General features: G+C 48.2%; 1 protein-coding gene across 9 annotated transcripts in view; it reads left to right on the top strand.

Annotated features, from left to right (window-relative positions):
* Nucleotides 1-14,246, top strand: part of HTT (huntingtin) — a 232,497-nt gene that overhangs the window by 144,266 nt on the left and 73,985 nt on the right. For all 9 annotated transcript variants that reach the window (XR_007773556.1, XR_007773557.1, XM_050947253.1 and 6 more), the window contains 6 exons: nt 9,600-9,722; nt 10,809-11,022; nt 11,206-11,351; nt 11,931-12,108; nt 12,401-12,496; nt 13,111-13,298. Coding sequence is in view for 7 of the 9 variants with exons in the window: in XM_050947253.1 (XP_050803210.1) it covers nt 9,600-9,722; nt 10,809-11,022; nt 11,206-11,351; nt 11,931-12,108; nt 12,401-12,496; nt 13,111-13,298 (945 nt within the window). In the remaining 2 variants the exon portion in view is untranslated. The remainder of the gene's footprint in view (nt 1-9,599; nt 9,723-10,808; nt 11,023-11,205; nt 11,352-11,930; nt 12,109-12,400; nt 12,497-13,110; nt 13,299-14,246) is intronic.

The raw sequence follows: 14,246 nt of genomic DNA, 5'->3' as shown, positions 1-14,246 counted from the left end.
AAGTAGGCTGAAGACATGAATTTTGACTCTGCATTGGAAAGCTTAGTTGTCAAAAATCCACTCCATCCTAGATCTTCGAGGAACCCCCAAAATATTTTAAATGAGCGAAATTAGATCAGCTCTACCAGGGTACAACAAAAAGATTGTTGGTTGAGTGGCTCTGCTTAACTTGCAAGAAAGGAATCCACCAGACATATGTCAGAAGCTCTATAGAATCCAACAGGACAGTTTCTCTACATTTACAGTCATCTGAGGTGACTGTGTCTACCTCTGCTGAAGTGAAACAATTCCCTTACGAAGGGCAGCCACTCACAGATGACGTAGACAAGCTTAATGTACATTCCCTCAGCAGGTTTTATGAAACTTCTGCTTAACTGCCAAAGTGCTCAAAGCAGCTATGATCTGATGGCCACCTTTGTGGTTTTTGTCATAAATTTGACAGGTTTCAGCCTTGTCAAAACAAAAGGTTGTTGGTACCAAGGCTCTTAAAACTTTCCTTAAATACCTGCTCTCTCTCCCATTCTTTGTCCATAGACTATGCAATATGAAATACTATTTCTTATATCAGTTCCCTTCTACATTCCACCATCATGAAGCATAATATCTCAATATGCAATTGGGACAGACGCCACCTCCAGAAACACTTAGTCAAAGCTCCCTTTGATGGGATCAAGCTATTTGGAGAGACCTTTGATACAGTTATCAAGGAACTTACTGATCTAGCATGCTTCAGCTCCCAAAACAGAGAAAGGAAACTCCTCCCCCCCATATGTCTGAGATCCAATTGTCCAGGGAGAATACTTGTATCCCTTTCATTGCTTAGTTTGAGTCAAGAGATTTCACAGTGAAACCCTTAGCATTTTCATTGTAGGGGAAATGGAGGTTCTTCCCTCATTGTTTGGACCAGTTCAGATGGGTTATGAAACTGATTTAATTTGTGTGTTCAAAGTTTTTCTTTCACCCCATGCTACATTGCTATCTCCCTCCCATGTTGTCCTTGAAGGACCCTCTCCTTGAAACAGTTAACGAACTGTTACAAACCCAGCACTATGGCTGTTCAACCTGTCGGAGAGGAATCTGCTTGCTCCTGTTTTATGGTGACCCCAAAGAGGTATTTTTAATCATCTTAGATTTCGCCCGCACCCATCCCCAGCAAATCCATTTGAGAAGACGAGGTTCAGATTTCAACCACTTGCTCCTTTAATCCATAATCTCAGAGTAAATTCCTTTGGAACTAAGAGACCTACATCTACATCTCCTTCCAACCTGCTCAGACAAGACCCCTCAGTTTTTCACAGAACAAAATGACTTCCAGAATGAGGATCTCCCCTTTGATCTTCCATCTGTTTCTCAGATTATTGCAAAGATGAATGGTCATAGTGACTGTAATACTGAGGAATGAAGGAATCCAGAGCTTTCATTAATTGGGGGACCTACTTATCAAGGCAGTTCCTTTCAAATAGACAGATTTAACTTTTAAGTCTGTCAGTTCTCTAAGACATGACTTTGTAGTAAACTGGGACAAGTTCCCTTGTTCCCATGAAGGATCTTTTAGGTCTTTGGAACATGTTTCCCCACCACCAGGAGTCTGGTTCTGCTTTGTTTGCAAAGCACAGAAACTTCAAGATGTCCATTCATGTTTTCTCAGCGGCTAATTCTGCAATGCCTACATAAACTGGCAGGGTGGTACTATGAGTACCTTCCTCTTCTTTAGTTCATAGATTTTGTCTGGGAGCACTCACCTATCCATTTCAGTAACAAATATGCAGGGCAAGCTGAATATGCAAGCAAATTGACTGAACCCAGAAACTTCCTTCCAAGAGTGACAGTTGGGAGGTGCTGTTTTTGGTATTTGTTAAATGGGATGTCCACCAGATAAATCTTTTTGTGTATTTGTTCCAGACATTGGAACCTTTAAACTTGGCTAGTGGATGCTTTTATTTTTCAGTTGGTTGTGCCCTTTGACTATATGCTTTTTCACCACATCTCCATTTGCTGAGGATTGCCGGCATGCTCTGGAGAAATTGGGCCAAAATTATTCCTACAGCTCTCTACTGGACCTGAAGACCTTGTTTCTCAGTTTGCTTCAGGTGGTTTATCTGAGCAGTGGCCACTTGAAAGATTTTCTGCAACAGGATGTGGACCTTAATCCAGTCCTTGGCAACCTCAGTTTAGCAGAATCAAAGCTAACAGGTTGATTCTTCTTCGAGTGATTGCTCACATCCATTCCAGTTAGGTGTGCGCGCCGCGCGTGCACGTTCGTCGGAAACTTTTTACCCTAGCAACTCCAGTGGGCCGGCAGGTCGCCCCCTGGAGTGGCGCCGCCATGGCGCCCAATATATATCCCTGCCGGCCCACCCGCTCCTCAGTTCCTTCTTACCGCCGTGTCGGTCGTTGGAACTGTGGAGCGCGGCATAGCTGTCCTCCACGTCCCTAGCTCTCCTTGTTTTTCTATCGTTATCTCTATTGTAGTTGTTAATTAGACTGTTAGTTAGATAGTAGTAGTTAAGTGTTAAGTAGTTGTAAATAGTTTTTCGCCGGGGGCTTAGCCCTTCCCGGCACCCGGCACCGGGCTCATGCCTGGTTCGCCGGGCTTCAAGCAGTGTGCGGCCTGCAAGAAGCCTATGCCCACGAGCGACCCCCACGACGCGTGCCTGAAGTGCCTGGGGGAATCGCATAGATCCGACAAGTGCCGCATCTGCAAGGCTTTTAAGCCAAGGACTAAGAAGGAGAGGGATCAAAGGCTCCGGACTCTCCTCCTGGAGGCGGCACTTGACCCGGCGGCTTCGCAGGCCGTGATGTCGGCGCCGGCACCGGATCGCACCGGCACCGAGAAGACTCCCCGGCACCGACCTTCTCCGGCACCGGGGACAGAGCCTAGGCCGTCGAAGTCCACTACTCCGGCCAGGCACACCCGAGTGGAGCGCCCGGCCTCAGCATCGGCCGCGGCGCCGCCGGCACCGTCGACTCCGGGCCCGGCGGGTCCGTCGAGTCCGGTGCCGCCAAGCTCCCCCATGACATCTGGGGTCGAGATAGTGGTGCCATCTACACCAGAGACCTTCGCCTCGGCACGGGACCTCATAGCCATGACCGAGCCCACTCAGCTACCACCCCCGGTACCTCCGGTGCGGGTTGTGTCCAGAGGCAAGCCTATGATGTCGGCACCGTCCCGGGACTCTCGTTCTCGCTCCAGGTCCCGACGTCAAGGTCGCTCCAGATCCCGCCGCCGCTCGCAGTCCCGGCACCGCTCCCCTCAGCGGTACCGGTCGCACTCGCGGCGCCGGTCGACACCGAGACGGTCGCGGTCAGAGTCCAGCCGTCGTTACCGGCACCGCGAGTCCAGGAGCCGATCCAGACGTTCGCCGCACCGGTCGACCTCCCGGCGCCGAGCTGGTGGCAGGTCCCGGTCCCGGTCGACCTCCCGGTACCGAACCGGTGGCAGGTCCCGATCCCGGCACCGAAGCGGCGCCCGGTACCGATCCAGATCCCGGCACCGTGGCAGAACTCGGTCCCGCTCCCGGCACCGTTACGACTCCCGGCACCGGTCCCCGGCACCGAGACGATCACCCGTGCCGGCCCGCGCGGACCATTACCATCCAGGGTCCGCTCCGCCATGGCCCTCGAGGCAGCCGTCCGTGTCTTCGCTGGCGGACAGTGGGTACGCGCTGGGCACCGACCGGCAGGCGGCGCTGTTCAGCGAGCCTCCACAGCAGGACGCAGCCCCACAGCAATGGGGTTTCTGGACACCCTGGGCGTATCATCAGGCCCAGGGCCCCCAACAGCTCCCTGCTAGGCCGGCGACTGCAGAGCGCAGGGCACCTGAGGCCTCGTTGTCTCGCCCCCCTCCCTCCCCGGATGGGGAAGAAGGATCCAAGCAACAGGACTCCACTTTGGCTCCTGAGGCAGAGGCGAGGGCCGAGGGAGACCCCCCTTTAGACACCTTCTTGCCGGGGGTCTCCTCATCTTCTTCCCCTGATGAAGCGGTGGCTGGGACCTCCTCCAACAGCCCCCCCCCGCTGGACCTCAGGGCGCACCAGGACCTCCTCCGGCGAGTAGCCCAAAACCTGAGTCTACAAGCCGAGGAGGTCTCGGAGGTAGAGGACCCTATTGTCACCATCCTCTCCGCAGACGCTCCCACCAGGGTCGCCCTGCCGTTCATACGGACCATCCAGGCCAACGCCACCACCATCTGGCAGTCCCCGGCCTCCATTCCTCCCACTGCGAAGGGCGTCGAGAGGAAGTACATGGCTCCTTCTAAGGGCTACGAGTACCTCCACGTACACCCGACTCCGTGTTCCCTGGTGGTCCAATCCGTCAATGATAAGGAGCGTCATGGTCAGGAGGCTCCAGCCCCCAAATCCAGGGAGGCTAGGCGGATGGACCTCCTCGGCCGTAAGGTGTACTCGGCGGGGGCGCTGCAACTCAGGGTCTCCAACCAACAGGCCCTGTTAAGTAGATACGCCTTTAACTCCTGGGTGGCAGCAGACAAATTCAAGGAGCTGTTGCCACAAGACGCTCGTCAGGAGTTTGCGGCCATCTTAGAGGAAGGCAAGAAGGTCGCACGCACGTCCTTGCAAGCCTCTCTGGACGCTGCGGATTCGGCTGCCCGTACCCTCGCGTCGGGTGTAACAATGCGTCGCCTCTCCTGGCTGCAGGTTTCCGGCCTTCCGCCGGAGCTCCAGCACACAATACAGGACCTTCCTTTTGAAGGCCAAGGGCTGTTTTCGGATAAGACAGACCCTAGACTAAAGAATCTAAAAGACAACCGCGTCATCATGAGGTCACTGGGGATGCACACTCCAGTGACGCAGCGCAGACCCTTCCGGCCGCAGCAACAGCAACAACAGCGCAGGCCGTATCTCCAGTTCCGCCAGCGGCAGGACCTTAACAGGCGCCGCGGCAGGAACGGAAGGCGCAGGCACTCGGGGAACCAAGGGGGCCAAAACCAAGGCTCCTCTAAGCCCCCGCCTGGTCCCAAGCCTTCATTTTGAAGGTGCGCCCGAGGGCGCAGTAACAGTTTCCCCATTGGATCCTTTCCCCCCGTTTTCCAACCGCCTTTCTTTTTTCCTCCCGGCGTGGTCCCTAATAACATCAGACCGCTGGGTCTTACGCACGGTGCAGTCGGGATACCGCCTGCAGTTTGTTTCATTTCCTCCTCCCCGCCCCCCTTCCTCGTCCCTCTTCAGGGACCCCTCTCACGAGCAATTCCTTCGGCAGGAGGTGCAGACGCTCCTCCGCAAAGGAGCTATAGAGGCGGTGCCGGAGAACGAGAAAGGCAAGGGGTTTTATTCCCGCTACTTTCTGATCCCCAAGGCCAAGGGAGGCCTCAGGCCCATCCTCGACCTGCGAGAGCTCAACAAGTACCTGGTGAAGTTGAAGTTCCGCATGGTTTCCTTGGGGACCATTATCCCATCCCTGGATCCGGGAGACTGGTACGCCGCCCTCGACATGCAGGACGCGTATTTCCACATTGCTATCTGGCCACCCCACAGACGTTTCCTTCGCTTCGTTGTGGGGTCTCTGCATTACCAATTTGCAGTCCTCCCATTTGGCTTGTCCACGGCCCCGAGAGTGTTTACGAAATGCATGGCAGTTGTTGTGGCGCAGCTTCGGCGCAGTCGTATCCACGTGTTCCCGTATCTGGACGATTGGTTGATTCGGGGCACGTCGGAACAACAAGTCTGCAACCATGTCCGTGTGATCACCGACATGTTCACCACTCTGGGCCTCTTGGTGAACACAGACAAGTCCACCCTGGCCCCCACACAAAGGGTGGAATTCATCGGGGCCGTCCTGGACGCCACTGTGGGCAGGGCCTTGCTGCCATTGCAGCGGTTCCAGGCCTTGTCGGCAATCGTGCAACGACTACAGACAGCCCCCCTGACGTCAGTGAGGACGTGTCTAACCCTGTTAGGCCACATGGCGGCCTGTACTTTCGTGACCAATTACGCTCGGCTCCGCATGAGGCCACTCCAGTTGTGGCTCATCAGTCATTACAGGCCGACAAGACAGCCACTAGATATGTTAATCACGATCCCCCAGAGGGTCTTAGATTCTCTCGGCTGGTGGCTGGACCAGTCAGTGTTGTGTGCGGGTCTCCCCTTCCACCCATCTCAGCCCTCGGTGTCCCTAACAACAGATGCCTCAGATCTCGGCTGGGGGGCCCACGCAGGGACCCTGAGGACGCAGGGCCTGTGGTCCCAGGAGGAGGTGCGGCTACACATCAACATGCGGGAGTTGAGAGCGGTCCGTCTTGCTTGTCAAACGTTCTGTCATCAGCTCCAGGGTCGTTGTGTCGCGGTGTTCACCGACAACACGACGACCATGTATTATATCAACAAGCAGGGCGGCACCAGATCCTCCTCCCTGTGCCACGAGGCGATACGACTCTGGGACTTTTGTGTAGCCCACTCCATTCACCTCATGGCTTCCTTCCTCCCCGGAGTACGGAACACGCTGGCGGATCGATTGAGCAGATCCTTCCTGTCACACGAGTGGTCCCTTCGCCCGGACGTCGCCCTCTCCATCTTCCGGAGGTGGGGTTATCCCCGGGTGGACCTCTTCGCGGCCAAGGGGAACAGGAAGTGCCAAGCGTTCTGCTCCTTTCAGGGCAGGGAACCCGGGTCGATAGCGGATGCCTTCCTCATCCAGTGGTCGACCCACCTGTACTATGCATTTCCCCCATTCCCGTTGGTCCACAGGGTCCTTCTGAAGGTGCGCAGGGACAGGGCTCATGTGATCATGGTAGCCCCGGCGTGGCCCAGACAGCACTGGTACCCCATGCTGCTGGACCTGGCCATAGCCGACCCAGTTCCCCTGCCCCTTCATCCGGACCTGATTACCCAGGAGCACGGGACCCTCTGTCACCCGGACCTGCAGTCGCTGCACCTAGCGGCGTGGCTCCTGCGTGGCTGACTGGCTCTGAGCTGCGCTGTTCCACGCCGGTGAGGGAAGTGCTCTTGGGCAGCAGAAAGCCGTCCACAAGAGCGACATATTTGGCCAAATGGAAGCGATTCTCCTATTGGTGCGTGGAGAGAAATCTCCGCCCTATGGAAGTTTCAGTAGCTAACATCTTAGACTACATTTGGTCCCTCAAAGGGCAAGGTCTGGCCATATCGTCGTTACGAGTCCACCTAGCGGCTATCTCCACCTTTCACCCGGGTGCGGATGGTAACTCTGTTTTTTCCCACCCGACGGTGTCTAGATTCCTTAAGGGGCTGGAACGTTTATACCCTAACGTCCGTCCCCCTGCTCCAACCTGGGATCTTAACCTGGTGTTGTCCCGACTCATGGGGCCCCCCTTTGAGCCGTTAGCTACTTGCTCCCTGCTTTACCTCTCTTGGAAGACGGCCTTTCTAGTAGCTATCACCTCAGCTAGACGGGTGTCGGAACTCCGGGCTCTTGTGGTAGACCCCCCATACACGGTCTTCCACAAGGACAAGGTGCAGCTGAGACCACACCCTGCTTTTCTCCCCAAGGTGGTCTCAGCCTTCCACGTCAACCAAGAGATATTCCTCCCGGTTTTTTTCCCGAAACCTCACTCCTCAGGCAGGGAGCAGCAGCTCCACTCGCTTGATGTCCGTAGGGCTCTCGCGTTCTACGTGGAAAGGACCAAGCCCTTCCGCAAATCCCCCCAGCTTTTCGTGGCAGTAGCGGACCGCATGAAAGGGCTTCCTATCTCCTCCCAGAGGTTATCCTCTTGGGTAACGTCCTGCATCAGGACCTGCTATGACTTGGCCCACGTCCCTACGGGCCGTGTGACTGCGCATTCTACCAGGGCGCAGGCGTCGTCGCTGGCTTTCCTCGCCCGTGTGCCCATCCAGGAAATCTGTCGGGCAGCGACCTGGTCATCGGTCCACACCTTTGCTTCCCACTACGCCCTGGTCCAGCAGTCTAGAGAGGATGCGGCCTTCGGATCTGCAGTGCTCCATGCCGCGACTTCTCGCTCCGACCCCACCGCCTAGGTATGGCTTGGGATTCACCTAACTGGAATGGATGTGAGCAATCACTCGAAGAAGAAAAGACGGTTACTCACCTTTGTAACTGTTGTTCTTCGAGATGTGTTGCTCACATCCATTCCACACCCGCCCTCCTTCCCCACTGTCGGAGTCGCCGGCAAGAAGGAACTGAGGAGCGGGTGGGCCGGCAGGGATATATATTGGGCGCCATGGCGGCGCCACTCCAGGGGGCGACCTGCCGGCCCACTGGAGTTGCTAGGGTAAAAAGTTTCCGACGAACGTGCACGCGCGGCGCGCACACCTAACTGGAATGGATGTGAGCAACACATCTCGAAGAACAACAGTTACAAAGGTGAGTAACCGTCTTTTCTGCAGACCTTTGACTACTCTGTTGCATGTTGTTAACTTTCTCTCATAGCCAAAGAAAAATTTCACAATTCTAAGCATATCAGTATCTGAGCTACACTATTCTTAGTGTTTCAGCAAGAATGATTCCCTTTAGGTTTTTGTCATCCATTCAAGAGATCTTCAAAGATGTTTTCAATCTAGACCTTTGTGAATATTCTGTAATGCCAGGTGTAGGCCCTTTTGTCCTTGAACATTACTTTAAAAATGAGGTTTAATTTATATCCCTGTGTATCCTGGTTTTCTTCACTATCCTGAGAGACTGACTGGATGTGTTACCACTAGGTATTCAGTATAGCGAGACTCAGTCTGGAGTTTCTAGGCTCTTCCAGATATGCCCTTGACCGAAAACTCATAGTCCCCTATCACACTAAAAGTAAACTTCCGTATTGTAGTTGCATAGGTACACCAAATCAGTGCACATTCTTGCAAGAAATACTATATTCAGATTTTCACCAAAAAGGTGGCTGTTCAATTTTTTTCCTGAATTTCTCCTTAAAATATTGTTCTCTCTTCTCATTAACCAGGAAATTGGCTTTTCCTCTTTTTGCCTGAGCCTTTTTGCTCTAAGAAGATTACTGTTCGCTCCTTAATATCCCTAGAGCTATCAAATTCTCTTTAGATAGGATAGCTCCCTTCTGTAATACTGGCACCTATTTAAATTAAAACGGCACCAAAAAGAGAGAATATTAAAGGCCATCTTGTATTAAGTCTGCCATTGCAAATTTTAGTTTCCACAAGTTTTCCACTCGGGTCACAGGCCTCACTCCACTAGACCCATAGATACTTTATAATAAGGAAATCTAAAGTGCTAGGACTTGGTCCTCATTCCTTTACCAAGCATTCCTAGATAAACGCTATCTTCTGTTTGATTCTGCAGGCTTTATTTCTTTATGTTAAAAAAATTGCGTATAATTTTGCATTTCATTCTAATTTTTACTCCCATGTCTACTTTTTCATTTATGTGCATTACAGTGTATCAGTATGACCTCATCTTGCCTAGATGAGATGACACCTAATAGTCTCTTAGAGGAGCCAGTTTCAGTGCTTCAGTCGAAATATGTAGAGCTCTGTCTCCACAGATAGAAGTAGGCATGGTTAATCCAGTAATTCTGGATTGGCAAAAGGACAGTCTTTCAGAAGACTAATTAGTGGGTAAAACAAAATTGAACTATTTTCTAACTCTGTCAAAAGTAAATGTGTAGTAAATTTCTTTTTTTTTTTTTTCCTTTAAAGGACTGGTATGTATCACTAGTCAGATCACAGTGCTGGGTCAGGTCAGACTCTGCACTGCTGGAAGGTGCAGAGCTGGTGAATAGGATACCTCAGCCTGAACTAAACTCCTTCATGACCAGTAAGGTAATTTCTCTCACAATGAGAAGAGGAGAATTTAAGATGACACTTGCTAAAAATTGTAACATTTATTAAGTGTCCCTAGTCATATTACGGTTAATGACCAAATTAAATTATTAAAAAATAAATTAAAAAATTATTTAAATTGTACTTAGTTTTTTTTGTTTGTTTTACTGAGCTTGGATAATAGCACTTTGAGCTCCCAGTTGAGAGGTGCTCTAGATAGCCAAGTGCATTAATTATTATTAAGGCTTTGAGTCTGTCACGGACGTTGTGGATTCTGTGACCTTTCCAGGACTTCCGTGACTTCAGCAGCCAGTGCAGTGCAGCAGCGGTGCCCGGGGCCACTCTCCCCACGTCTCCTGAGCACCAGCGGCTCCTCAGTTAGGGGTATTTATAGTACAAGTCATGGACAGGTCACTGGCTGTGAACTTTTGTTTACTGCAATGGCTTTTACTAAAAATACCGTGTCTAAATCTGTCTTAATTATTATCTTTCTCCCTGATTTCTCCCCTCCTCTCCTCCAAGCGTGCTCGTGCTCTCTCTTTCACTCACCTGGGAGTCAACATGGAATGATTTGTGTCAGAAACCCCATCCTCTGTGGGGCTGCCCAGTTCCATGAACCCGTCCCAGCTGTCACCACCCAGCTCTCTGCACCCTGGCTGTGCCCTGTGTGCCCTGAGCTGCACGCTGTGGAGCTCTCTCCTGGCCACTGGGAATGTTTAAAATCAGGTCCTGGCATCTTAAATTAGACACCCAAAATTAGTGTATACTTTGGCCTTAATCTCTGTCTCAGTTTCTCATCTGTAAACTGATTAGTTTCCAAGTTCTAACCAGTTAAAACTCCCAGAAAACTCTAGTTTTATTCAGATTAGGTGCTGAAAATTTGGGACAGATGTCATTTTCCTCACAAAATAAAGTTGGAATCCAGTTTTGAGTATGAACCAGAACACAACCTTAACTGTGGCAATCACAGTGGCACTTCCATAATGTTGCTCTGTTAATTTGCATAGTATTACCAAAATGCTTTAATTTCCTTTCTCCATAGAAATGTGTTCTTTTTAAACTTTTATGTACCATTTGTGATTTCAGGAGTTCAACTTAAGCTTGTTAGCTCCCTGTTTAAGTCTTGGCATGAACGAAATCTCAGAAGACCAAAAGAGCAGCCTCTTTGAAACTGCCCGTAGGGTAACCCTCGACCACGTGTGTAACATTGTTCAAAAATTTCCTGCCAGACATCAAGTTTTTCAGCCGTTGCGGCCAGTTGAGACTTCAGCCTATTGGAGCAAGCTAAGCGATATTTTTGGTAATACAAAATAAAGGTCTTATTCTGTTCATACTGTATAACAGTGTTGTCACAATAAGTTAATTCTCAAAGATTCTCAGCAGTAAAATATTTTGCCCAAAATGTTTTCTGTTAAAGAAAATGTTAACCATAATGCTTTTTATTTCGAGCCTCTAGATTTTACCCTGACATTTTATTTTATAGGAGACACGATGCTGTATCAGACTGTGATGAAACTCTCTCGTGCACTGGCTCAGTATTTGTTGTTACTCTCTAAATTACCAGCCTCTCTCTGCATTCCACCTGACAAAGAGAGTGACATCCTGAAGTTTGTAGTAATGTCATTAGAGGTAAGAGAGTGAGTGTAATAAAAGGTGCAACAGAATGTTTACAAATATGTTCTGTTTCCCTTTAACTCTGAAGATTCAATGGGAGTTATGTAGGTCTAGAAGAATTTCTGGGCTCTAGGTTTACGTATAAGCATCAATTCCCAATATTAGCTCATTCAGTGGTTACTCTTTTGTGTCGAGTATATTCTACACATCAGGTGAAATTTAGCAGAAGATACAGGACCAAAAGAACTGGGGTTTTTTGGTGAGGTGGTGGTTTTGTTTTTTAAGGGAGACGTTTCACTACAACTAAGAGAGAGTCTGGCTAACGGACAGGGAGGTCTTGGCAGTTTGGAAAGAGGCACTGTGAGGCTTGTTGAGAAGATGAATAAACATGATAGTTTACTCAGTATAGTGCTTATAACTTTTTTCTAGTTGGAACTTCTTGAACTAGTGACATGCTAATTTACTATAACAAGAAAAATGAAACCTAGTTTTGGTAGCTGCAAATATATGTAATTATGTGGATAAAAATAATTTGATCTCATATTTTTGCATATGGGGACAGTTTGATATAATGGAAAACTTTTTCTTGTACAGGCACTGTCATGGCATTTAATACATGAACAGATTCCTCTAAGTATAGATCTTCAAGCTTCTTTGGAATGCTGCTGCCTAACATTACAGCAACCTGGTCTCTGGAATTTGTTGGCTTCTGCAGTGTATGTGACACAGGCTTGCTCCTTAATTAATTGTATCAGATTTATAATAGAGGCAGGTGAGTTAAATTTTCACAAATATGGAAGATGTTCTGAATAACCCAGCAAACCTCACTGATCCTAGGCTAACAATCTTAAAGAAATGCAGAATTTTCTCTGTCCTTTGAACTTTTTCTTCGCCAAATGTGTTTCCACCTTGGAAATTAACTTTATTTTTTATTTACCTTTGAACTTGCCAGATATCTTGCCAATACAAATGCTGCTTTGACAATTTTGTGAAAGGATTAAAACTGAGAAATAATATTGATGATAGGTTTTTTTTAAATATTTCTCTGTATTTATCTAATTTAGTTGCAGTTGAACCTGGAAACCAGCTTCTTAGTCCAGAAAGAAAGAAGACTACTTCAAAAGGGGTCAGTGAGGATGAAATTGATTCAAATGCTCAAAGTAAGTAAACAATGAAGTTCTAGTTTGCATGCAGTTTTACATAGTTTGTAGAAAAATTGCCAGATTTTCCTCCTTATTTCCAGTTAAAAGCAAAAGGAAGTTGGTAGAGTCTTATCTGCACTAAGGAATTATTTCAAATAATTCTCTCTGTTGGTTAAGGTTGCATTACTGTTAGAAAGTTGGGACCTCTCTACAACAGTTCTCCGACCACAGCAACCATTTGCAGTACTGTAGTGATTGGGTGTGCTCTGTGCAGATTTAACTGACACTGTGTCAATGGAACACTCTTTGAAAAGTGTTATGAGAACCTTAAGTTGCATCTGGACCGGTAGTGTAAAAACTATTAATTTGTCATCTGAAGGATGCCAGCTTCAACGTTTTACAACTTCATCTTCTGCATTGCACTGTCTCGGGTATGAGTACAAGTCTGGGTGTGGGACTAGGACTTACTGTGATGATATGACTCATCTGACGTTGAGCTCCACTTCAGTTGGTTAGAAATAGGCTTATTCTTACTGGAGTATTTGTGTCCTCTTGCATCTTTAAATTTGTATGCATTTTGTATGTATTTACAATATTTTACACTAAACTTCTTTGTTTTTCTCTCAACTCAGAAGCAAAATATATTACAACAGCTTGTGAAATGGTGGCTGAAATGGTGGAGTGTTTACAGACTGTCTTGACGTTGGGACATAAGAGAAACAACAGTATCCCAGCATTTCTCACTCCTGTCCTTAAGAACATAATCATCAGCTTGGGTAGACTGCCTCTAGTAAACAGCTACACAAGAGTACCTCCCTTAGTACGTGCATTATGGTTTATTTCCATAGTAGATGAAAAATACTGTTCATTTTTGGATAAAATAAATATAATAATTTGCTAGATGTTCAGTCTTTACACTCAGATTTGGTTGTCCCCTTTTGTCCTTTTTTTTTTTTTTTCCTTTCTTTAAATAGCGCCTGGCAATACTAGCTTTAAAAATATTTTCAAATATGAATGTCTTCTGTGGAGAGAGATGTTTGGTTAGAATTATGGGATCCTCTGAGAGCTCCTTGAGATTCTGTTTGAAACGGTTCCATCCAGTACTTAATAAAAATCAGGACTCTTGGATTTTGTTCACATTTGCTGCTGGCTAACTGTGAACTGGGCAAGGTGTTTAGCCCTTCTAGTGATTAGTTCATATACCTGTAAAATGGCTAGAGACATACTTCAGGGTTGTTGCAAGATTTCTTAATATTTTTAAAGGACTGTAAGATCCTCTGATTAAAAGTACAAAGCAGAATTATCAGAAGCATTTTTAGCTGTTGTGGGGGAAAGTGTTTCTGAATCTGCATATACTGGTGTTTGTCAACACTTTGTGGCATCCAGGTTGTTAGAACAATTTTTTCCCTCTTGAGTCAAAAGTTTTTGTTCACTTTGTGCTTTATGCTACCCTTTGCATGTGGAATACCTTCCCTTAATTTAGTCTGAGAGGCCACAATCCCTCCTTTAAATCCTTCCCTCAAAAGTATTTACATTGTACTGTCAACTAATAGTGGGTACTTAGAGGGCTTATTTTAAAAATATATGATTTATATGAAGGATTGAGGAAAAGTGGTGGTGTTTGACTTAATTATAAGTCTTTTGGGGCAAAGAGTGAGTTATACAGGGAGTCCTCGGACTTACAACACAATTCGTTCCTCAGAATTGCATTGTAAGTCGAAACTGCTTTTCGCATAAAAATCAATGGTATGAAGGGGGAATTGGTTCG

This window comes from Gopherus flavomarginatus, chromosome 3, assembly GCF_025201925.1.
Source record: "Gopherus flavomarginatus isolate rGopFla2 chromosome 3, rGopFla2.mat.asm, whole genome shotgun sequence".
NCBI classification, from domain to species: Eukaryota; Metazoa; Chordata; order Testudines; family Testudinidae; genus Gopherus; species Gopherus flavomarginatus.
Note: the sequence above shows the minus strand (reverse complement) of the source record. Positions and strands in the feature narration are given on the sequence as shown.